This window comes from Saccostrea cucullata, unplaced genomic scaffold, assembly GCF_032062105.1.
Source record: "Saccostrea cucullata isolate Sc308-1 unplaced genomic scaffold, CSIRO_AGI_Scuc_v1 ctg1034, whole genome shotgun sequence".
NCBI lineage: Eukaryota > Metazoa > Mollusca > Bivalvia > Ostreida > Ostreidae > Saccostrea > Saccostrea cuccullata.
This window is the reverse complement of record NW_026932728.1, coordinates 289102-313854: the sequence shown is the minus strand read 5'-3', so window position 1 is coordinate 313854 and position 24753 is coordinate 289102. Positions and strand designations below refer to the sequence as shown.

General features: G+C 34.2%; 2 protein-coding genes and 1 pseudogene across 4 annotated transcripts in view; 2 read left to right on the top strand and 1 right to left on the bottom strand.

Moving 5' to 3' along the window:
• Window positions 1-24753, bottom strand: part of LOC134235934 (MICOS complex subunit Mic60-like) — a 47742-nt gene that overhangs the window by 1655 nt on the left and 21334 nt on the right. Inside the window, exons 1-10 of one of the 3 annotated variants that reach the window (XM_062718110.1) lie at window positions 11916-12014; window positions 10841-10917; window positions 5115-5322; window positions 4421-4484; window positions 4002-4115; window positions 3466-3605; window positions 3079-3176; window positions 1081-1216; window positions 736-856; window positions 55-278 (exon numbers count right to left, since the gene is read on the bottom strand). In XM_062718110.1, coding sequence (XP_062574094.1) covers window positions 55-278; window positions 736-856; window positions 1081-1216; window positions 3079-3176; window positions 3466-3605; window positions 4002-4115; window positions 4421-4484; window positions 5115-5322; window positions 10841-10917; window positions 11916-11957 — 1224 coding nt within the window. In that variant the 5' untranslated portion in view covers window positions 11958-12014. Of the gene's footprint in view, window positions 1-54; window positions 279-735; window positions 857-1080; window positions 1217-3078; window positions 3177-3465; window positions 3606-4001; window positions 4116-4420; window positions 4485-5114; window positions 5323-10840; window positions 10918-11915; window positions 12015-24753 lie in introns of those variants that run through there. The other 2 variants (XM_062718108.1, XM_062718109.1) reach the window with 2 other exon arrangements.
• LOC134235947 (large ribosomal subunit protein bL35m-like) lies at window positions 12210-14272 on the top strand. Its single transcript, XM_062718123.1, has 3 exons — window positions 12210-12267; window positions 13053-13236; window positions 13894-14272. The coding sequence occupies exons 1-3, from the start codon at window positions 12234-12236 to the stop codon at window positions 14252-14254; spliced, it is 579 nt and encodes a 192-aa protein (XP_062574107.1). The 5' UTR covers window positions 12210-12233; the 3' UTR covers window positions 14255-14272.
• On the top strand, window positions 18787-20107 carry LOC134235940 (uncharacterized; annotated as a pseudogene).

Here is a 24753-nt window from a genome sequence, read left to right as displayed (position 1 = left end):
ATTCTAGTGTAAATTTATGCTAAATTCTGGTAGTGAACTCATTTGCAAATTTACCCATTTGCGTTTTTCGAGATCAATGCTATTCCTGATTTTCTGAGACTCGTCCTGAATTCGTCTGTCACACACTTTGTCATCGGCGCGTTTCTGACTTTCTAACGCCTCCTGAATCCGCTCTTTCTCCAGAGCCATGTGATTGGCCAACTGGTGCTGCAGCTGCTCGATACGGCGGTGAGCATGGGCGATCAGCGAATTTAACTCGTCTTCACTCAGCTTCTTTCCTGTACAAATACATGAGTTGCAAAAGATTTATGATCACATTAAGTTTTTTTCTGAAATAATATTTCAATTTGGAATTCTTTTTTCTTCCACATCAAACCACCCTAACTTGATGCAGCACCATTTATAGAAGTATCAGTTCTATGACTGTTAATATGATTATGTGTAAACTACAAAACTGTGACGTTCTTGTAGCTATGTGGCTCAAAGTACATGTAATAGGTAACTTTGTTCATTATCATAAATGACAAATGATTATACAATATTCAATATTCTGAAGTCATTTCAGATTTCAAACAGCTGTATTTATTGAACAAAATTCACAAAATACTTTGTTCAATAGTTCTTTTATACAAAAATTCATCTGGTAAAATGTATGTTGTAATGCACTAACACAAAGGGATCCATTAAGATTGTAGTCCTGTATATATATATGTCTAAGTCTCCAAATCCCCTCACCTTTTCCCGGTTTAACGTCGGGCATCAAACTCTCGAGTTCTCGCTGAAATTTCTTCTTCCCATCCTCCACCAGATCATTAAATTTCAGAATTCCTTCATTCTCCGACTCACTCTTTGCTATCTAGAAATCAAAATGGAACTGTTAAAAAATATTCAAAATATGTAAAAAAAAAACAACAGAATTTTCACATAGGTTTCAATTCTGGCATTATTAGCTAGGAATCTGAGGTCAATAAAATTGAATATTTCTACAATTTATTCCTGTTGTTGTAAAAATTACCTCTAATGCACTATAAAATTGCTAAAATTAATTTTTGCAAAAAGGGTATACATAAAATGACTTACAGCTGACTGTATGGCATTCAGTTTACTGCTGGCTGTATTATACGCCTCTTGTGCTGCATTCAGGACTTTGTTACTTTTTGTTGATTTTGTGTTTCTCGCATCATCTACTATCGACTTCAGTTTGTCCATTTCTGATCTACAAACACAACACAGATTTATGGTTCTTTGTTTTATATATTAATAACTAAATTAAACAAGTCATAGCTTAACTCCATTGTCATATAATCCATAGAATCAAACTAAGGCCAAAGTTTTTTTTTCCCTTGGTTTACGATTCCGCCGACCCTATTTTTCCCTATTTACAAAAATAAAAATAATGTGTCTGACTCTAGAAACTGGACTCTTAATCCGAAATTTTCTCGACCAAACGACAGTTTTTATAATTTACAACACAGATTGTCAAACCACATGGCGGGACAGCGCAAGGACCAACCTGACTGTTTCTGTAACTATTAATGACCAATGCATCGAATACTCCGTCGGAACTCCTCTAGATTTTACACTTCCGGGTATGAAAAAGACCATCGTTACAAGTTATACACAAGACGCAAAACAGCTGGACAGCTATCGATGTCATGCCAAAGATGTTGGAGAAGATTTTAGATCTTTTTATTGTCAAATAATTAATTCATGCTGTGAATACAGACATATTTTTACTGTTAAATTGTGAAGTTATTAACTTCTTAAGAAGTCACACATCCGATCCGAGAAACATAAGTGTAGTTCAATCGGTATGCAGAAGTGCGTCAAAACTTTTATTAGAAAATGAATTTTATATTTAAAACAAAGTTTGAAGAGAAATTAACAAAATTATGACTATACCAAAAGTCTGGAAATCTAATGAGAAGAGAAATTTGAGAAGTTTAAGGTTGTGCTACCATGTAAGAAATGAAAAAAAATGTTTGATAAACAATTAATCTGATAAGAAAATTTTACATTTTAATTGTAGTACACATAGTAGTAAATTTTATTTAATGTCAATGTTGTTTTATTAATTCTTTCTAGATATTTATATACCTAGTAATTGGGGGAAATTTCTTTTAAGATTCTTTTTCTCTTATTAAATCATTTTAAATACAATGTTTATACAGGGGAAAAAAAAAGTTTGATAAACAATTAATCTGATAAGAAAATTTTACATTTTAATTGTAGTACACATAGTAGTAAATTTTATTTAATGTCAATGTTGTTTTATTAATTCTTTCTAGATATTTATATACCTAGTAATTGGGGGAAATTTCTTTTAAGATTCTTTTTCTCTTATTAAATCATTTTAAATACAATGTTTATACAGGAAAATTATTGAAATGTTTGTAATTTATAAACAATAAAATAGTTTTATAACGATTAATGTGTGCCACGTACGCTCCAAGAAGTCTCCCTAAATTTCAAAACTTCTCCCTAAATTTCTTTGATGGAGAAATGTCTCCTTAAATTTTGGGTCTGGGTTAATTGATCCCTGGACACACGTACCTTAAGGTGAAAGTTTGTTGTGAAAGCAGTCCATGACTTTCAGAGTTTTCAAAAACTTTTTCATATGTGGAAAGGTTGACCGGAGAATAACAGATTCACTTAATTTTACTCGTGCAATGTGTCTATTATGGAAACTCGGACTTGAAAGTCAGAAGAATGAAAACCATCAACAGTAATAAGGCATCTGAATATATTTCAATGCTACTGGAGAAAAAAATATGTCAAGGTTCCAAATTATTTTTATTTTTATTTTTCGACCGCCCAACGCATATTTTTGTGTCAAAAAATCGTAAACCAAAAAAAATAAAAACTTTGGCCTAACCAATATCTAATTAATTATCAAATGAATTTACTAAATTTAATATACTCATGGTTTTGCTTTTACTTTTCCCTCTGTAAGTCCGTTTAAAAGGTTTATAAAGTATGTAGTTACTGATTCCACACAAAACTCTGCTAAGTTGCTAACTACACGTACCATAAGCATTACCTTTGGAACAATATAAATAATTATGAATGTTTTCCCACCTGAGTGACTCCATGACCTTTTTGGCGTTGTCTGTGACCCCCTCTCTTTTCTGGAAAGCCTCTGACACGGCTTGCCACTGTCCTTCCTTGTTCAGAATCTGACATAGAGCGTTATGTTCTCATTTTAAATTCAATCAAATTTAATCCAACTTAATACCGATAAAATGAATCATTGTTGTTGTTCTCAGACAGACTGTGAACCCCCCTTCTTCACATAAGCAGTCAGCTAAATGTCTTGTATATCATGCATTTATATCTAGCACATTCAGATAGCCCTGAATCAAACCTATGATAACTTGCTGAAAAATTAATTTCTGCCAAATAGGGTACCCTGTACATGCCACATATAGTACTAAATTTACAGTAACCAGGAACCGTAACTCTTACATCTGTTTTGTCATCCATGGCCGTTTGCAGGGCCTTGGAGTGTTGTTTGACTGATTCTATGACATCCTTCTGTAGATCTGAGGCCTCCTGGAGCCTAGTTTTACAGGAATCCATCAAATCCTTCAGCTTGGACTCCAGGGCTGAAAATTCAACAAACAGTTATGTAACCTCAGTATTGGACTATCTGTAAAATCGCTTGATCTGAGCTATAAAACTGAACAAGTGAATATCACACATCAGTACATGTAGATAGCTGACTTTCATCATTGCTGATTTGTCTCCCCTTAACATTTAAAGTATCACCTCTTGACCTGCTCTCCTGTTCCAATCTATTTCTCTCTCTCTCTCCTCTCACCTGTATTTTTTTGACCTGCTCTCCTGTTCCAATCTACTTCTCTCTCTCTCTCCTCTCACCTGTATTTTCAGCCTTTTCTTTCTCTCTCTCTCCTCACCTGTATTTTCAGTCTTTTCTTTCTCTCTCTCTCTCTCCTCACCTGTATTTTCATCCTTTTCTTTCTCTCTCTCTCTCCCCTCACCTGTATTTTCAGCCTTTTCTTTCTCTCTCTGTTGCTGTAGTTTTCGTTCTATGTCTAACTTTTCCCTCTCTTTAGCAGAGAGGGATGGTTGAGCTGGGGCAGGACTTGGTGTCTCTGTAAGAATTTTTTTTCATTTTAAAACATCTTCCACAGGCAAAAAATGAGAAATGAAAATAACAGAGAAATCTACAGTCTTAAGGTTAATATTGGCTCTTTTCTGAAAGATTTCCTGAAATTTAACTTAAACATCATACTGAAAACAAATACTTGTATTAATACAACCTTAAACATTCTTTGCATAATGTAATACTATGTCAAAATTGCGATCATCAAAGAACTTTTCTCCTTTTTTTAAATTTTCAAACAGAGGGTGCCCACTGTTAAGGGTTACATCTTTCCCTAGAGGACCCCCTTCTTACCTTTGACTGTGCTCTTCACTGGTTCTGTCTTTGGTTCTGATTTCTTCACTACTGTCTGAGGCTGCTAAAGAAAAAATGGCAACTTAGTCAAATTTTTTTTATCATTTTTAATCAGGGGGAAAAACGTGGAATTTAATATATGCACAAAAATTCTAATAGGTATATTGTAAAGATATCTGGGGCATATAACTGAGAAGAAACAATTAAAAAAAAACTTTGTAGTTGAAAGACAATCTGCTTAATTTAAAATTCAGAATCCATATATATGTAATCAGTGTGTGGGGTGCTTTATATCCATTGGGGTGGGGGCAATTTTTAATAAGTGTGGTAGGAGCAGTTTATATACACATAGGTTTGGGGTTTGTTTTTCTACTCACTGAGATTGCAATGGATTTCACTCAGTAGGGTGGGGTGTTGTCTATTTTTCACTAGGATAGAGGTAATTTTCACTCACTGGGGTGGGGTTATTCATATTGACTGAAATAAGGGGTTCCTTATACTGACAGGGGTAGGGAAATTTATATTCACTAGGTTGGCAGTGTTTTCCATAAGAACCGGCTACCGGTCAAATCAACTGCAGCTTCAGTTGAATATTAATTCAATTTGATATTTAACCCTTCACTTTGAAATAAAGGGAAAACACTGGGTAGGGGTGATTTTTTACTCAGTGTGTGGGTGGTTTTATTATACTCACTGGAGTGGGGGTGATTTTAGCCAGCGGCTTTGGTTCCTCTTCAGCGGCTTTTCCTGAACCAGATACCAGGCCCATTATGGGATCATAAACGTACTCTTGGAATGGACTATACACATTTTTCTCCATCACTTTCTTAAACTCTGGATCCACAAACTCACCATAGGCAGCAGCTCCACCTAATGCTGCAGTGGGCAACAGGACAAACCATCTGTAATCATATAACAGTTACGTCATTTATTGTAGATCTAGAATGAGTCCTGCATATAGGGAAATTTTTGCCCCCTTTTAATTTCGCCCTTTTTGCCCATTTGGCAAAATTAAATGGGGCAAATTCAAAGAATACAACATTATCTATTCTAAACAACTGTACTGTGTTTGGGCAAATTCAATTGGGGCCAAATTGCTTGCACATACAAACATGATAAAGGGGTGAAAATAACTTAATATTGCAAAACTGACTTAAATAAAAAACATCAAACTATGAGAGCATTGAAGAAGACTGTTAATCAAGAGTTTACAAGTACCTCAGCAACATAAAAAATACATTAACTTTGTTAGAAAAATTTTAATTTGCAATTGATGATTCTTGCAAATCTAAGTGAAATGATAAAATTCTCGAAAATATATAAAGGATATTATAGTGGTTTTTTTTAAACGAAACAGCTGAAATTAAATAAATTGGGCCAAAATAAAATTATAGTTTTTTTGGAATTGCCTCCCACCTCATTGAAATGCCCCTCCTGAAAAAAATTTATTGACCAAAAGAAGAAAGATTTTTTTATTCAATTAATTTTTTTGCCCATCACATGTATCACATGCGCAATACAAAACACTGAAAGATATGTCAGTTCTATGTAAAATTAGGTTTTTCTGTTGATGGTAGATACTTTTTTTAAAAGTCAGAAAATGTATTTACTGTTTACTGAGATTTTTATCAAAAATTTAAAATTTTTCTTCAATTAAAAAAAAAAAAAAAATTTCCCTCCGTCCCTCCTGTGTGTGAAACCCTTCAGGCGGCAATTTCAAACAAACAATTTCTTAAGGATGGCCTTGATTCAGAATCAGATATGAACTCTGCATTCAAATATCTTCCCATTTAAAACACAGAGTTCAATGTTTTTGACAGTTTCCACATTAACCCTTTGTGTGCTGACTTGTTTTACGAGCGCTGTAACCTCAGGACTGAGTTGTTTTGCAATATCAACAAAATTATCACAATGGTGTACTAAAATGCAAATATCTAAAATTGTTGACAACCAATTAGCTTGAAATTTGGCAAATATATAGCAAATGTTGCGATTTTTAATCTATACTATTTTTTTTTTAAAAATCTAATATTTTATGTTGCCATGGAAACCAAATTTTCAACAAAAAAAATTTTGAAATGACTTTTTAGCATTTTATTAACTATATTTTTCGGAGGAAATATTGCACTGATGAAAAAAAAAATATATCAATTGCTTTAAAAATTCAATTTTAGTTTAATATTATGTAAAAAAAAAATTAATTTAAACAGTAACTCAATGATAAAGTCAATGTTATATATACCGTTATGTTGTGAAAAGTCATTGTATACTTATCTGAGTAAGGGATATATTCATGTAGGTTTAAGTGAATTCTGATTTAAGTTAATGGATTTTTTCAGATTTTAACTAGAAAGAGTATAAATTAAAGATTCGATTATCCTGTGAATATAGGACCAGTGATTATTTTAAGAAATATTGGCAATCATACAAGAAAGTATGATCCTCAAAGAATATGCAGTTTTCGAGGTTGGGAAATCTTGGAGCAAATTGGCACAACAATGAACTACCGGTAATTGCTGTTACTAGTATTCATTTTCAAATTAAAGAAGTCAATATGTTAAATAATTTTTTTTCAAAAATAAAATAACATTTTCACTAGGTTATAGAGGTCTTATTTTCTAATGACTGGTATCTAACAGCCCTAAATATACTCTAGTAATTCTCAAATCTTTTTTTTTATTTTGCTTTTATTGAAGAAAATGCATTTCTCCATGTTATTTGTAAAGTTAACATATTCATCAACTTTTCTCCCACAATACTTCTCATTCTGTAAGAAATGTGGCATTTATTTTAGAAGTTTTATTCCTAGCTGGCAACAATAATTGCCAGCAGGAAAATTAGTATTTCAAATTTTAGAAATTTAAGCACCTTTAACAGTCAATTATAACGTTTTCAAAAATTATGTCGTTCAATGTGGTCACTGGTGAATAACAGTTTTGATTTTTTTCAATTGATTTTAGTTAATGATGGTTGACAGATATGTACCGTAATATCAATCAATATATTATGAAATACTTTTAAGTTTATGCAAGTCTAATGGTATGGGTCATGGATATAGGCCAAGTAAGCTCAGTCAGTAGAGCATCTGACCAGTGATGCAGGGGCCCCTTCTTAGATTCATGGTCCAGCTGTGCATTTTCTCCTTCCTTGTTACAGATTTGATGCTACTGACCCCTCTGGATTTGCAAGTGAAAGTCCTGTCAGGGGCTAATAAGAATTTGGGTTGTGTCTGCAAGGATAAAGATAACTTTAAGGAGGGATATGTAATGGTTGTGCTATGGGTATCAACCTGGGTAGCTCATTCGGTAGAGCACCTGACTAGTGAAGCAGGGTTCCTGAGTTCAATTCCTGGTCCAACCTTAGTTACCATACATTTTCTCCTTTCCTATTACAGTGGACCTTCAGATATCCGGACGCCAGATATCCGGATGCTTCAGTATCCGGACGATGTTTCATCGGGACAGAATTTTTAAATGTTACTTTGTTTTGTTTATCTATTGATTCAGATATCCGGATGCTTCACATATCCGGACGATTTCACTGGGAACAAAAGCGTCCGGATAAATGAGGCTCCACTGTACACAAATTTTGAATGTGCCTGAATTTTTACTTCAACATAAAATATTATTCCTAATACTGTATACAGGGAAATTTTCGCCCCCGTTTTATTTTCGCCCCTTTCACCCTCTCCTTGATTGGGCGAATTTAAAATGGGGCGAATTCAAATTACACCTCATAATTTCTTAAACAGAACTATGACTGGGTGAATTTAAAACAGGGCAAATTGTTCACAAGTTCAAAAGGGCGAAAATAACACGGGGCAAAATTAACCCTGTATACAGTATTGAAATTTATATCTTATTTCCACTATGGGATTTCTTTGTATTCTTAGTAACTATTCATATTTTCATATTTAAAAATAAACATATCTTTGGAGACCAAAATGTAATCTTTGTTGATAAGTAATTGTACAGGAATTAGCCTTTTTGAAAAAAAATTTTGACCATCATAAAAAAAAAATTATCACACTAAATCTTAGCTTTTTTACTGTATTCATTCAGGCATATATGATTATCTCTTATATCAAATGTACCTATCTTACTGTTACATATCTAGAAGGGATGGAATATAGAAGCTTCTGGGGCCTTATAAATTTGTAAACGAGAGGACATATTACATATTAATCATAAACATGTACAATGTGTACTTTTGAGTTTGAGAAGTACAATTCCTACAGTAAAACTCGGTTATAACGAAGTCACTGGGACCTATGAAATTACTTAGCTATATCTGTAATTTGTTATAACAGTATAAGAAATCAATTAAATTTATTAAGCTAGGTATCCAAATTGACTTTGCTATATCCGTAAATTCGCAATATTCGTGTTTGTACTAAACGAGTTTTGCTGTATTATACCCAGTCTTTATTGTAATTTATTGAACAGATGTACATGCAAGTCCATACAATTTACAAATTACTCAGTCTAAAGACTCTGATCTCCTTCTTATGCCTACAAAAATGACAATCCATCTTAATTTTATACTGTAGAGTTACCATTTATTTAACCAGTGAATTTTATAATTTTGTGAGTGCATGTATAGGTTGGGGCAGTCTCACTGTTTTTGGTTTTTAATAAAATAGAAATAAAAAGTGGAGGAAATGTGCAATTTAATCCACATGCTTTATTCTGGCAAAAGTCTATTTTAAAGAAAAAGAAAATGTCTCCCTGATACATGTTCTTAAACTTGGTTTAAAAAAAAATTCTGATACATGTAGTACCAATTATTTTCACTTACTAATTAGGTCCCATGCAAACTAGAGTATGTAAATGCCTTGAAGAAATCTAACTCTAAGATACCAAAGATCCCGGAACATATTTTGGTTTTGAAATTATTGAGAGTCTATATAATCCTCATCAAGGGAATAAAAATGGTATTTTATCACTTACTGAAATAAAACAAAGACCACAGTTTACACAAATGACAGTCATTTCAGGGAAAATCAGAACTTCAAAATTTTTTCATCACTTTTTACCATTTTCATGTATGCACATGACCAAATGCATCAATGCATCTTTTCTGATAACTAGCTTACATTTGAAGACACTTTATAGCAAATATCAAGTTTATTTTTAATTGTGCTAAAAATTTTACAATATATCATATACTGTTATAAAAAAATATTTGAAAGTTTTCCCAAATAGATGGAACATCAAACAGCTTAAACCAGAATTTTTAGGTGTAATTAGGGTCACTTAATTGACTTAATGATTGTCAATGATAAAATTCATGTTGTGTATATTTCGAATACCTGTATCATGAATTAATTTTGCTTGATCACAAAAATATGTTGATGGATATATATTCTCTATATATCTCTTTTACGATTACTTATTAATGCAATAACTCATTGGATAATTTTCTACAATGTTCCAGGTCCTCCACATTTATTACTTTTATTAGGTGGAACCTTTTTTATCTTTCAACATTTTTGAAATGGGTCTTTAGATTAAAAAAAATTGTTTACTTATTTATTTGTTTATTTATTGTTAAAAAAACAAATGCTTTTAATTAACAAGATGCTTCAAATTATTTTTTGCAAACCTTTATTTCAAAGCAAAGCTTGATTTACGTATGTAAACAACGTGCACAACCACTGAGGAAAAGAAAAACGTCTGTGACTTGCCAGGTTCAATCTCGCGCATTATTGTTTTCATTTAGACGATGTAATGTATGTCTACTTACAAAACACCAAATAAACAAATAATAACCACCGTATGTCCCAAATATAAACCATTGCCGATCATATAAGCTCTCGATATGCTTCAAACTGGAGTTCAGTAGCATGTGCACCCTACTTTCGTTTTAAATAACAGGAAGAACTTCGCAAGGTTAAGGTCAAGTCAAGTTAACCAGAGTTTTTCTGCTAAAATATCGACAATTTCTAAGTAATTTTATGTCTACTAACACAAATTTATTAGAATTATTGATATTTAACTATCATTTGGATTTATTTCTTTATTTTCCTTTATATTAGGGCAAGTTAGTAGATATTTATTACAAGCGCGTTTTTTCCCTGTTTCCAAAAATAGCGGACTGACTTTCATCGTAACAAACGCCAAACACCTTCACTTTAAATCACAATTTCACAAATAATTCGCATATTTTCACATCTTAATTACCTATTTTTCAATGTATTGTAGTTTTATAATACATATTGATAGATTCTTAATAACTCACAACTCATTTATACGTTTAATACTACGTTTTATGTGACGAAGCGCAAATTCCACACTCAGACCCAATATATTGGGTTCCCGCACGCAAGCGTTTGTGACGTCAGACCCAATATATTGGGTTCCCGCACACAAAGGGTTAAGTACAGGGTACAGTGATAAACTACAGTGCACAGTTACTTACTTTAGGACTCCACCCTTCTGGGGAGGGGGGCCAGATGCCATACATCTTTGTTGTACTGGCTTCACTGCGCTGGAGGTCTAAAAGGAAAATGTCAAGGTTAATTGTATCATGGTTATCAACATCAATCTTAGCCCTGCTGCAAAGATGATGGGTCCCACATTATCAATAGGACTAAGACTGGGTCTGTTAGGAAATTTCTTGGAGGAGACAGAAAGTGAAAGTAACTTTAGTGTTTTACATTTGAATACTGAACATGCTGAATTAGAAGAGTTTTTTTATGATAAGGAGTTATTTTACCTAGTAGAAAACTCCACAGTTCAAGAAAGTATTTTCACTTTCTATCCCCAGCAAATGTCCTAAATATTGTGCTTGCACTGGATTATTGTTACTTTGAAATGTGTATTGTAGAGGATTCAAGCTTTAGTTTTAGGAGAACCATTATTTGACCAATCTGAGACGGTGAGTCGGTAAATATATATGATGAAAATAGAGGTTTAAGCATGGAAGGGGTCCAAAATGGCATCCTCCTTTGTTTTATTTTTAGAATAAATTATGTAAAAGTAAATGATTTCTTAATAAATAATTATTGCATTTGTCGAATTTGAGTCTTTTTTGCTAGCCAAGGGTTTCCGATTCGAAGAGATTTGGGTAACAGAAACCCTTGGCTAGTGAAGATGCACTTGAATGGGACCCCTCTAGGAGGCTAAGCAGAAGGGAATGTCAGAAGGGTTGAGATTCATATGTCTTGAAAAAAAGTCTAACCTACCAAATCAATCAAACCAACAAAATGAATATTCTGGAATCATTGTGATGTCATCATCATACCGTTGCAAATATTGTCTTAGCCATTCATAGAAGGCAGCTAAAGCAAAGCCTTACTTTAGGATCAAATAAGTTTTTATACAAATGATACGAAGTACAAAAAGCATAAATAAAAATATGACTTTCACTTTGCTCTAGACAAGAGCAAAATGAAAGTTCATGCCCAATGACAATTTCAAGATTTCATGGTTTCCAATCAAAGTTTAAAAAATATCCCAATCGCGTTTGCAATTTTAAGAAATGATAACGATACCTTGATCCGCGGGGTGACACCCCTCGCCGCTGCCCGCCACATCTTCTTACAGCGAGAACCAAAATTTTATTTGTCCAGACAGCGAGACACCGGTCTTTCCTCACGTCCAAGGACAAAATTTATTTGCGAACGTTGATCCCGATGAAAAAAGAAATAATTTTTGAAAACCATTTTGTCATAATTTTAATTACTTTTGTAAATTGGATAAGATACTTTTATTTTATTTTCATGTTAGTCCAATTCTATTCTGTATTATTTTAGTAATTTTTGATCTGATATATTTCCTTTTAACGAATCGGGCTCGGAAAGAAATTGAAAATGGCTGCCTCCATGATCAGGAATTTTTCCAAGGGTAAATGTTCGTTATTATGCATACAAAACCTGTTCACATTCCGTATATATGCTTTGGTTAAGATATGTTATGTTCTTATTTGATTTTCTTGGAAGAGATTACATTTTATCATACCGTTTAAAAGAAATAACTAAGGTTTTCTGGATTTTTTGTCACTGTGTTTGCCAAATGGCTGAGAGGTCAGGAGCTGCATTCATGGATGAATACAGAGCATATGGCATGCAAATACACTGTAACAAAATTGTAACACTGTAACCCAACTGAACCCCAGAAATCGCTTTGCATATGTGATACAGCGTCTGACCGCAACATATATTCCTCCCTCTTTAAAGGTATTTGAATCCATGCAAAGACACAAACCAGGTTATGTGTCAAGTAAATGTAATGAAAGAGGAAAAAATGTGACAGACAAGACCAGGATTTAAACCCAGGCCCCTGAATTTTCAGTCAGGTGCTCTACCACCAACTGAGCTATCTGCGATCGAACTCACCACATTGCTCCCTCGATCTGAAAGGTCTTTATATACTGTCAAAGACACGACCTCATGTTTGATTTTCACTGGAAGGTCTTTCACCTGTCAGTTCCAGGGCATGGCACAACACCAAATGTAATGGGATAGGAGAAAATGTGACGGATAAGACTGGGTTCAAATCCTGGTCTGGTCTGTTGCATTTTTCTCCTCTCTTGTATATTAATAATATCATGTCTGTGATGACTCAATGACAGATAACCTTTTGTCAAATAGAATTATGATGATCACTTTTACATTTTGTTACTTTGACAGGGGCTAGAGTCATAGCCAGGCATGTTTTCAGACATCCTACATGTGTCTACAATACAGAGGTTCTGGCTCTGTCTGGGAGTCACACTAATTGTACAGGTCTCACTCAGCAGTTCTCCACCCTGAATCTGGGGAATACAGACACCTACACAGAGAGGAGCATATACAGAACGTCTCACTCACAGAGGTAAGCATTGGTAAGGGAGACAGACGGACAGACACCTACAGACAGACAGACAGACACCTACACAGAGAGGAGCATGTATGGTATATCACAGAGGTAAGCATTGGTAAGGGAGAAAGACAGACAGACAGATGCACATACACACAGAGAGAAAGAGACAGGCAGACACTCAGACACAACAGACAGATGTTAGTACATAGAGGTCTGAGACAGACAGAGAGAGAGGGGGGGGGGGGGGGGAGAGATACAGACATTTGTATAAACACACAGAAAGAGAGGCTAAAAGATTCTCATCAATGTAAGGAAGTGTATTAAAATGGACATGGTTAATAAGTTAAAGAGAAAAATGGAGAAGGAGACTATTTCAGAAACACAGACTGACTGAAAGGTATAAATCTGACGTTGTTGCATGAAGATTAATATCAAATTTTATATGCCATTACTCAGAGATTCTTTCTCTACATATAACCATTATGTCTAAACTAGTTAATCTAAAGTAGCAAAGACATTGAATCCATCATTCTTCCAATATCATGATCACTTTTACCAAATATCTATTTGTATTTTTCTGGAAAGCATTTGTCAGAGTGATGCCCCTTTAAAAAAGTGCCTACACTACATATAACTTCATGAATGATTAAAAGCATGTTTAAATTACAGATCCCTGCTAGAAGTATGCACACCTTTCAAGACGACAGTCAGAACTAAGATTCGCTACAGCCGACTCAACAAAGACAAGACCGTCCGTCCCGTGATTCGACGATTTTATCGTCTGGACTGGGGGGCATGGATCAGAACAAGATGCGGTCGGGGAAAGAAACGCTACCAAAAATCCTCAGCACGGAAAAAACGCCTGGATCAACATGTGTTCTGTAACAAACAACAAAATAAACTATTGGATCAACTGGTCACACCTTTCTGGAGGAAAAAAATGTACTTTGTGGACGATCCGTATGAACCTTATCACAAGCGACACCATCTCTCTAGATATTTCAAGGAAAAACCTGTATTTTTACCATGATCATGATGATTGTTAAATATGTTACATTTTTTAAGAATATATGCTCAGCACATAGCCATTAACTCAGATCTTAAATTAAAGTCCTCTTTGATTCTGTGAAGCTACAGTATGAGATACAAGGCTTACTAGCTGCAATAATGAAGCCCTATCTGCCTTTTATTGGGGAAGAGGAATAAAAATAATCATGGAGGGTTAAGGTTTGCACAAGATGAAATGCGAAGATAACAGACAGTAGCCTTTCTATACAGTCCATTTCTTGTTCAATGGACAGTTCATGAAAAAAATGCGAGTGGGCAAGTTGTTAAAAAATAATGATATAATTTTTGGTAGGCATGATTTTAGGCAGAGTCCAAAGAAATATGAGTGGACAATTAATTTTTTACTGATTTGCAATCTAATTAAAATTAGACCTTTCATCTCGCTCTTTGTAAATTGATTTGTCACTCGTGAAAGGGCGACAAATCAATTTACAAAGAGCGAGATGAAAGGTCTAATTTTAATTAGATTGACTGATTTGCAGCGTACACAGATTCATAAAACTAAAAAATAAGAGTGGAAAAGGAACAAAAAATAGCATTTATAGAATTTCCATGGTGCGGGAAATTGAAATTAATATTATTTGTATAGTTTTGTCTAACTGCAAGCCTGGAAGTCCGATGAACAAAAAAAATACTGATGTAGCCCAAAACAATAAAATTATGAGTAGAGTCAACACAGACCTCGATAAAGGTGGGATCAGGTACCATGGAGGGTTTATGTATGGGAAAAAATATAAAATTTTATCAAGAAAAGCAAAACCACAAAGAACTTTCATGATTTAATGTTATAGATTTGAAATATTCAAGTCATGGCTCCTTGATCTAGGATAGGACCAAAGTAGGGATTCAAAAAAAATATTGATTCCTGAACTTAAAAACAAACAATACTCCTCAGTTCACGTTTTATTCACAAGACAGTGAGCTCGCGAAAATTTTATTATCCGTGGATATAATAAAAACTTGTCATTAATGTGTGCAAATTATAAAGGCATAAATGAAATCCACGGGAGTGCATTTACTGAAATATGTAGCCAAAATCAATGTGATTAAATTCTAAGGAATACATACAGTTGAAATTCATCGCAGCTCAATGCTGCCAAGAATACCCGTATTGAGTAACACACAGTGAGTTATTCTTGTCCTCGGAGAAAGTGTGCTTATAATGAGGTTCGTTCCACCTGACTGACAACTGTACATTGGATTGTTACGATTTGATAAATTGATATCTCTTTAGTGTTTCTTATATCAAAAATGGGCATGCATAAAGGATAGAAAATTGAAGGAAAAATACACAAGTCTATAAAAAAAATTAAAATTGTCTTTGAAAAGGCGAAATTTAAAACTATATAAGTGTTGTACCAGGTGGATTCGAACCCCCGACCTTAAAAAGAGAGTATCCAAGGTATAAAAGTCATCGCACATATCAACTGAGCTAGTCTGACTATAAGAATAAATGGCATGGCATAAATTTAAAGCAGATTATGAAAATCTGGTTTCCTTATTTTTTGTAGGTTTTTTGTGAATTTCGACCCCAGGGCAGGGGTGCCCCTAAAAAAATCTTATCTTAAATTATTCCTTACATCCTAACCTATCAAAATATCACAATTTTATTTAGGGGCAGGCCTGCCCTGATGGACTTCAAGGCCAAAATTCGTGCAAAAATCAACGCTTTAAAGGACAAATGGTGTTTCGATCAACTTTGGAGGTTTATTGTAAAGTTGTAAATAATAAGTTTTAGGTATAAAATACAAATTTTAAAAATTTAGACATATATACGGTAGAAAACAACAAATAAAGATTGATTTTTAAATGTCACTTTTTCCGGGAAATTGTTCTCTCCTATATATAGGTCAATTCTTTTGTTAAAGCGAATACATCCTTACCATCTACTGGACCTTTTAAAGTGATAATCAACCAGTGCATGATTAATCATCCATTAAATACCTACTTTGATTTATTGTAATAACTAACCCAAGTTTTTTTTTAGATAAAAAATAAAAAAAAAAGATTCTCTTTTGTCAGAGCGATGGCCCTTGAAAGAATTTTGATATTGAACTTTTTTAAAGGGGTACCTGTAATCTTCAACAGTTCAGTAAGAAAATGAGCGCGCGGAAAGAACGGAAAAAAGAAAACCATGGCCAATGACGTAAACGTATAAAACAGATACTGGCAAATTTATTAACTGGGGAGGGATCGTGTCCCATCCGTTTTCTATGGTCATGTACGTGTATATATAACAGGTGATACATGTACATGTATAAGATAAGATTTAGATAAGATAAGATTTATTAATACCAATTTGGGGCCCATCAGGGCATACAGGTAATAAGAAAAACACAAGAAGAAATTCAAAATTGATAGCAGCAACTAACAAAAGATAAATGATGTTACAGCAGTTGGGGATTACAACATATATAATCAACATACTGTAAATATATAAATGTAAATGTATATAACAGGTGATACATGTACATGTATATAACAGGTGATACATGTACAGTGTATATAACAGGTGATACATGTACATGTATATAACAGGTGATACATGTACAGTGTATATAACAGGTGATACATGTACAGTGTATATAACAGGTGATACATGTACAGTGTATATAACAGGTGATACATGTACATGTATATAACAGGTGATACATGTACAGTGTATATAACAGGTGATACATGTACAGTGTATATAACAGGTGATACATGTACATGTATATAACAGGTGATACGTGTACAGTGTATATAACAGGTGAAACGTGTACATGTATATAACAGGTGATACATGTACAGTGTATATAACAGGTGATACGTGTACATGTATATAAAAGGTGATACATGTACAGTGTATATAACAGGTGATACATGTACATGTATATAACAGGTGATACATGTACATGTATATAACAGGTGATACATGTACAGTGTATATAACAGGTGATACATGTACAGTGTATATAACAGGTGATACATGTACATGTATATAACAGGTGATACATGTACATGTATATAACAGGTGATATATGTACATGTATATAACAGGTGATACATGTACAGTGTATATAACAGGTGATACATGTACAGTGTATATAACAGGTGATACATGTACATATATATAACAGGTGATACATGTACATGTATATAACAGGTGATACATGTACATGTGTATAACAGGTGATACATGTACAGTGTATATAACAGGTGATACATGTACAGTGTATATAACAGGTGATACATGTACAGTGTATATAACAGGCGATACATGTACATGTATATAACAGGTGATACGTGTACAGTGTATATAACAGGTGATACATGTACATGTATATAACAGGTGATATATGTACATGTATATAACAGGTGATACATGTACAGTGTATATAACAGGTGATACATGTACAGTGTATATAACAGGTGATACATGTACAGTGTATATAACAGGTGATACATGTACATATATATAACAGGTGATACATGTACATGTATATAACAGGTGATACATGTACATGTGTATAACAGGTGATACATGTACAGTGTATATAACAGGTGATACATGTACAGTGTATATAACAGGTGATACGTGTACAAGTATATAACAGGTGATACATGTACAGTGTATATAACAGGTGATACATGTACATGTATATAACAGGTGATACATGTACATGTATATAACAGGAGATACATGTACATGTATATAACAGGAGATACTTTTACAGTGTATATAACAGGTGATACATGTACAGTGTATATAACAGGTGATACATGTACAGTGTATATAACAGGTGATACATGTACAAGTATATAACAGGTGATACATGTACAGTGTATATAACAGGTGATACGTGTACATGTATATAAAAGGTGATACATGTACAGTGTATATAACAGGTGATACATGTACAGTGTATATAACAGGTGATACATGTACAGTGTATATAACAGGTGATACATGTACAGTGTATATAACAGGTGATACATGTACATATATATAACAGGTGATACATGTACATGTATATAACAGGTGATACATGTACATGTGTATAACAGGTGATACATGTACAGTGTATATAACAGGTGATACATGTACAGTGTATATAACAGGTGATACATGTACAGTGTATATAACAGGTGATACATGTACAAGTATATAACAGGTGATACATGTACAGTGTATATAACAGGTGATACGTGTACATGTATATAAAAGGTGATACATGTACAGTGTATATAACAGGTGATACATGTACAGTGTATATAAAAGGTGATACATGTACAGTGTATATAACAGGTGATACATGTACAGTGTATATAACAGGTGATACATGTACATATATATAACAGGTGATACATGTACATGTATATAACAGGTGATACATGTACATGTATATAACAGGTGATACATGTACAGTGTATATAACAGGTGATACATGTACAGTGAAGGGAAGAAAAGAAATTACTTAATTTGAAAAGTTTAAAACAAAATAGTTACATATGGATCAGGAGCCTGATAAAGTGAATAATGCCCTGAACGTGACTGACAGAGGTGCTTGGAATATAAAATTTAAAACAACGCACAAATGCTGTCGAATATTTAGAGGAGGTTGGTAATATAGAGTAATCCATTGTACTGAAAATGTAGATTTAATTAACATAATTATATTCTTTATTTATTTGAATTAAAATTTGAAATAAAAAGAAACGTGCATGTATAAGTTAAAATGGTAAGTATATCTTTCAAATTGTCTTGATAAAACGCAAATGATTTTTTATTTTTCTTATTTCAGAACACGTCCAAGAAAAAGTTAACCGTGGGGACAATTTTGTCACTATCTCTCTCTTCATCGGTCTGGTGGTTCTGTTGTGTTCGGTAGACCGCTATGGTAAGCTTACATTCGCCGAGGTCCAGGATTCATTCATACGACCAGCAGTAGAAGTGTCCTTGTGCGACTTTCCGGAGAGTCTTTACGGACAGCAACAGGAATCCACGATTAAGCCGCCAAATTTAACACAGGTCACGGCAATTCTACCCAAAACAGACAAAAAGAAATGTCTACACAGGGTATGGCGAAAACCTGCATGTGGCTAAGTTTACTGACTCCGAGATACTATCGCTTAACAATTGTACCAAAATTAACAAGAACCCAGCATATCTGCGAGATTTTTATGTTCGACGCATTAACAATTCTATTACCTCTTCATTTTTCTCTTTCTTGAAAAGAAAATATGATGTTGTGATTATTGAGATCGGGGGATACACTGGCCAGCTGATGAAAAGACTAGTGTATTCCTGTATCAGAGGCCAAGCATTATATTGTTATAGAACCGGTCCCTAGTTTCTTCCAGATTCTTGAAAAGAACATTAAGACTCTGAAATCTCAAACAAGCATAAAAACATACAACTTCGGTCTTGCGAAAAATCGTGGGGAGATGACCATCGACGTCCGTGCGGACGCAACATCTATATCCAAAACATCGAAAGCAACGAAAACTGAAAAGGTTCAGTTGGTGAATGTTTTGGATTTTTTCATTGAACTTGGAGTGGGCTGTCACGGCGTAGATCTTCTCACCATTAATTGTGAAGGATGTGAATTCGATGTTTTAGAAACATTAGTGTCAACTAATTTGATTGAAAAAATCGATTATTTTCAATTTCAGCCACATTTTCCAAATGTTGGTAATTTTGTTTGTCGCTATTGTCGTCTGCGGCAACTTTTGGCGCGAACACACGAAATAGCTTACAACTACCCACAAGTATGGGAGGCCTGGAAGAAAAAAAAAAACATAAAATGAATTTTAGTTATCCGGAGATCAGTATGAGTGTGGTATTTTTTTTTCTCACAATAAAAGTATGTGGATGGTTCATACACCTTGTGTCTTTTATATAAATGTAAAATGTGATATCATTTTAATAATGCTAATTTCGATTATTTTTTTTTTTTTTGGCCGAATCGAAGAACTATAAAGATTCGGGGGTTTATAGTTTCTGTCCTGTCCGTCCGTCTGTCTGTTTGTCCGAAAAAACTTTGACATTGCCCATGACTTTTGATTGGTGGAAGGTAAATGTACCTGTATGATTTGCATATTTCATATTTGTCGATCTTTGAGTACCAATTAAAGTACCAAAGTATATATGACCTCTTGAGCTTGACCTACATTTGTAAGAATTTACCAAACTTTAACCTTGGCAAAAACGTTTGAACAGCTGGTGCTCGGACTTTCGTATTTCATACATGAATTCATTGTGACTAGGCCTCTCCAGGGAAAGGTGTTTTTGAATTTTTGACCTTGACCTTTGAGTTTTATCCAAATTAAAAAAAAATTCACTTCGGACATAACTTTTGAACAGTTAATCAGTACTAGAGCCTTTATAATTCACAGGTGTATTCTTTGTCAGAAGTGTTTCACATACACATCTTGTTTATTTTTAGCTCCACTGGTCGAAGACCAGAAGAGATTATGCTATAGTAAAGTGACCGCTCGTCTGTCTGTAAATGCTACTCCCCCTACAGTTTTGGTCTGATTTCATTATTACTTGGCACACAAATAGACTACACTAAGATACATAATTCTGCTCATCGGTTTTTCGATAAATTTTCTTGGCATGGTTACTTAAAGGTACTTGGACACAGATTTGAAATTAATATTTTCTCTATAATATTATGACTTATATATAACCCGCCAAAAAATTTAAAGTTTTAATAAATTTTAGATGAAATAAGATTTTTAATTAATTTTTGTGTGAAATGCTATTAAAATATATAATCCGTGATATTATACAGAAATATACAGAAAATATTAACTTCAAATCTGTGTCCAAGTACCTTTAAAATAGAGAAATGTCTTTTTAAATATTTTCAAAAACTGCTTCTTCTATACAGTTTTTTTTTAAATGTTACTAACTAATGCTAATTTCTTAATTTATTGTTGTTGCAAAGGTTCAAGTTCCAATACTATTTTTATCTCCCGTCGTTATGAGTATGATAAACCAGTAAAGCTAGGTACAGTTTCGTCAGAGACTTCTGGTTATTTATATAAGTTTGTTTGATCAGACATGGGAAACACACAATTAATACACAAAATACAATAGCCTCAGCGCCCATGCATTCAACAGTCTCAAATTAATTAAATGCATATTTTTTTTGGGGGGGGTTGTTGTTGTTAATTTTTTGGGGTCATTTTTTTGCTCGCAACTTGTTTGAATTTGTTTATTTTCATTTATTTATTTACTTTTTTATTTATTTATTTACTTAGTTTGAGTTTATTCAAAATTAAAACATCGAGATTTTTTTTAAACAAGGGCCGAACTAGCAAGGGCCTAATCTAACCCATACTAAGCATTGGGTAAATTCTATATTCCAGGTCCTTTAGTGTATATTCCGAACAATAATTAACTTATTAATAATTTCAAATTACATACCCCATAAATATGGAAGGGAATTACCGCCAAAAGTCTATGTATCTTGCTTTTATTCTTATTCTGCTTACTTCTTTATGCTTTGTTATTATTGTAATTATATGTCACTTTATTGTTTCCATATTCGTCTTTATTACATTTCACTTTGATTTTTATCATTCTTCATTTTGTCTTTACTTCTATGTTGCTTTATTCTTGTTAATTCATTCTACTTTCTTTTAAACTTAAACAGTTTCTTAAATAAATTATTAGCATTACCTCTACTACGAATGTTAATTCAATCACACTAACAATGAAGCATATTCAATGAAGACGAATGGAAGTTGTCAAACCGTCAAAATTTAGTGCGGCATTATAACACTAGGTGGCGTGTTGTTCGCTACGAGTGTTGGTAAAACTAGGTAAGCAAACCCGGGTCGGGTTATTTGAGATTCTTCAAAACGCCATAATACTTTATCAATCGAACTTCAGAAGGCCGGATCCGATCTCCCGATCCAATGATGGAAACTCCATATTTATTTTCTCTGGGCATACAGGAATAGCGGCTTCTTTTTTTCAGACATAACTTTATACTATACTGAATATGTTCATTTAAAGGTCGACCCACTTTTTGTAAGAGTAAGGGTCAAATAAGTAAATGTAGTACGTATAGTAGGAAGAAAATTTAAATTTGATTCTATATAAGAATTTGAATCTAACTCAACCCCCCCCCCCCCCCCCCCCCCGAAATAGGATTGCGTCGCAAGTTAATTGAAAGTTGGGTGGGGGGGGGGTAAGTGTAAGAATTTTTTTTTTTGGACCTTCAAAAAAAAAAAAACAAAAAAAAAAAACTGACAAGCAAAAAAAAAAAAATGTCCATTTTCCAAACACAAAAATCCTTTCGTGAGGAGGGGTGGGGTGGGGGTTGGTTGAAGGTTCGAACTCCAGTGCCAAAGTTTTTTTTTCCAAATACCACCACTTTCCCCATTTTAAACCTTTACTGCATCGTATCCATGGAAAGTTGGGGGGGGGGGGCGCTAAACCTACGCAGGAATGTTCAATGTCTATACTAAGTCTATCTTTGGAAAGAAGTGGGGGCTAAGCCCCCCTTCCCGGTTCCGACGCCTATGTATTTTCAAGTTTGGACAATTTCCTGGGTTTTATTTTGCGCTTGTCGAGTTGTTTTCAGCTGGGTAGCTTGAATATTTATTCTCTTGTTGCCCCCTCCCAACGTTTAAAAACGATGCTACGTCACTGTTTTCTCGCCTGAAAAAATATATCTCTACTATAGTTATTTGTTGTATATTTGAATTACAGTGTAATTGTTATAAAAATGTTAAATATTTTGATACTAGTTAACCTTTATAAATTGGGTTGTTTTTCAGAACCTTCCACTGAACTGAACTTTATTTCACGACAGATAATAACTGTACGTATATGCTAATGCGCGTGATTCTAGGGACAAGACTTTGCAAAGGAGTGTGGAGAGTTATGGGTAGGCAAGCGCGGATCCAGAATTTTTTCCAGGGGGGGGGGGGGGGGGGGCAACCAAGTAAAAAAATCCATTCCCAGAAATTTCTTGACAAGCATGCATAAAAAGAAGAAAAAAACCTAAACTCGCTCAAACGTCAAAATTCTATTTCGTGGAGGTGGGTAACTTTTTTCCTTGTTTTAGTAATCTTGTTAATTCCAGGGGGTCTCACTCCCCCCTCTTGATCCGCGCACGGAAGGCGAAGTCGGAATTAGACTACATGCATCCAGGCATACTAGAAACACCCCAGTCTTTTTTTCTGCGTTAATATTTTATATTAAAATAGCACTTTTCAATAAAGAAAGAAATATCTTTAGTGCGCACCGTGTTTGTTATCAACCAGGAGAGCTAAAAAAATCTTAAAACTCGATTTGGTGGTGGTGAATGAGGGGGGGGGGGGGTCGTCAACTTTTTTCAGTAATAAATCTTACTCATATGCCAATAAGTACATGACTTTTAATATATAAATTGACTATTAGTACTGCAACAAAAAGTGTAAGGGATAAGGGATGGGGGGGGGGGGCAACAAGCCTTTCGCTAAACTTTTCCAGTAGTAAAAAGTTACGTTTAGGAAAATGCTTCTTGGCCACCCTCCCCTCTACCGATGAAACTTACCCCATAGGAGGTCGTCCACCCGGAAGTCAGTATATATATTGAGAATTTGGTGGTGTGATTGTACATTGTATAATTTCCTTTTCGAGAATTTTTCACTCAAATGGAGAAGCCACCTTTTGCCGGTGGAGAGCTGCAAATTTGTCCTATATACTCGGCACTTATAGCCATTGAGCAGTGAGGGATCTTTTTTCGTGCCAGCACCTACTGCGACACGGGAACTCGGATAATACGGTCTAAATCTCATCCGAAGGACCGAACTCCACATCCTTTAGTGGGATTCGAACCCACGACATATTGGTCGACTCCAAACTACTGTACTTCGTGACTCTATATAAAGCAGACGCCGTTACTACAGTGCCACGCGGATGATAGAACAGATAAATTTCCTTCAAAAACTGAAAACGTTAGTATATATAAACATTGTTTTACAATTTTAAAAAAACTATTCGGGGGAGGGGTTGCTAGGAATGGGGGCGAATTGCTATATATAGCGATATCTCCCACGGAAGACTAGCTATATATTGAAACTTCCCCGGGGGAGTCCCACTGTATAGTCTTCCGAAGGAAGCATCAGTATGTAGTCAGTCTTCCAGGAGAAATTTTACCATCTAGCGAGACTTCTGGGGAACTGGCATGTATCGGGTACATACCTGGACTTATAACAAACATCAGTCTTTTAAAAAATTAAGTTTGATTAATAAAGTATAAAGGCAGAAAATTGAAAAAATTCGAATAACCCCGGCACGGGTTTGCTTACCTTATTTTACCAACACTCTTAGCGAACACCCCTGCCACCTAGCGTTATAATGCGGCACTAAATTCGGACAACTTGTATTCGTCTTCATTGAATATGCTTCATTGTTTGCGTGATTGAGTTAGCGTTCGAAATAGTTATAATCATTTAAGAAACTGTATCAAT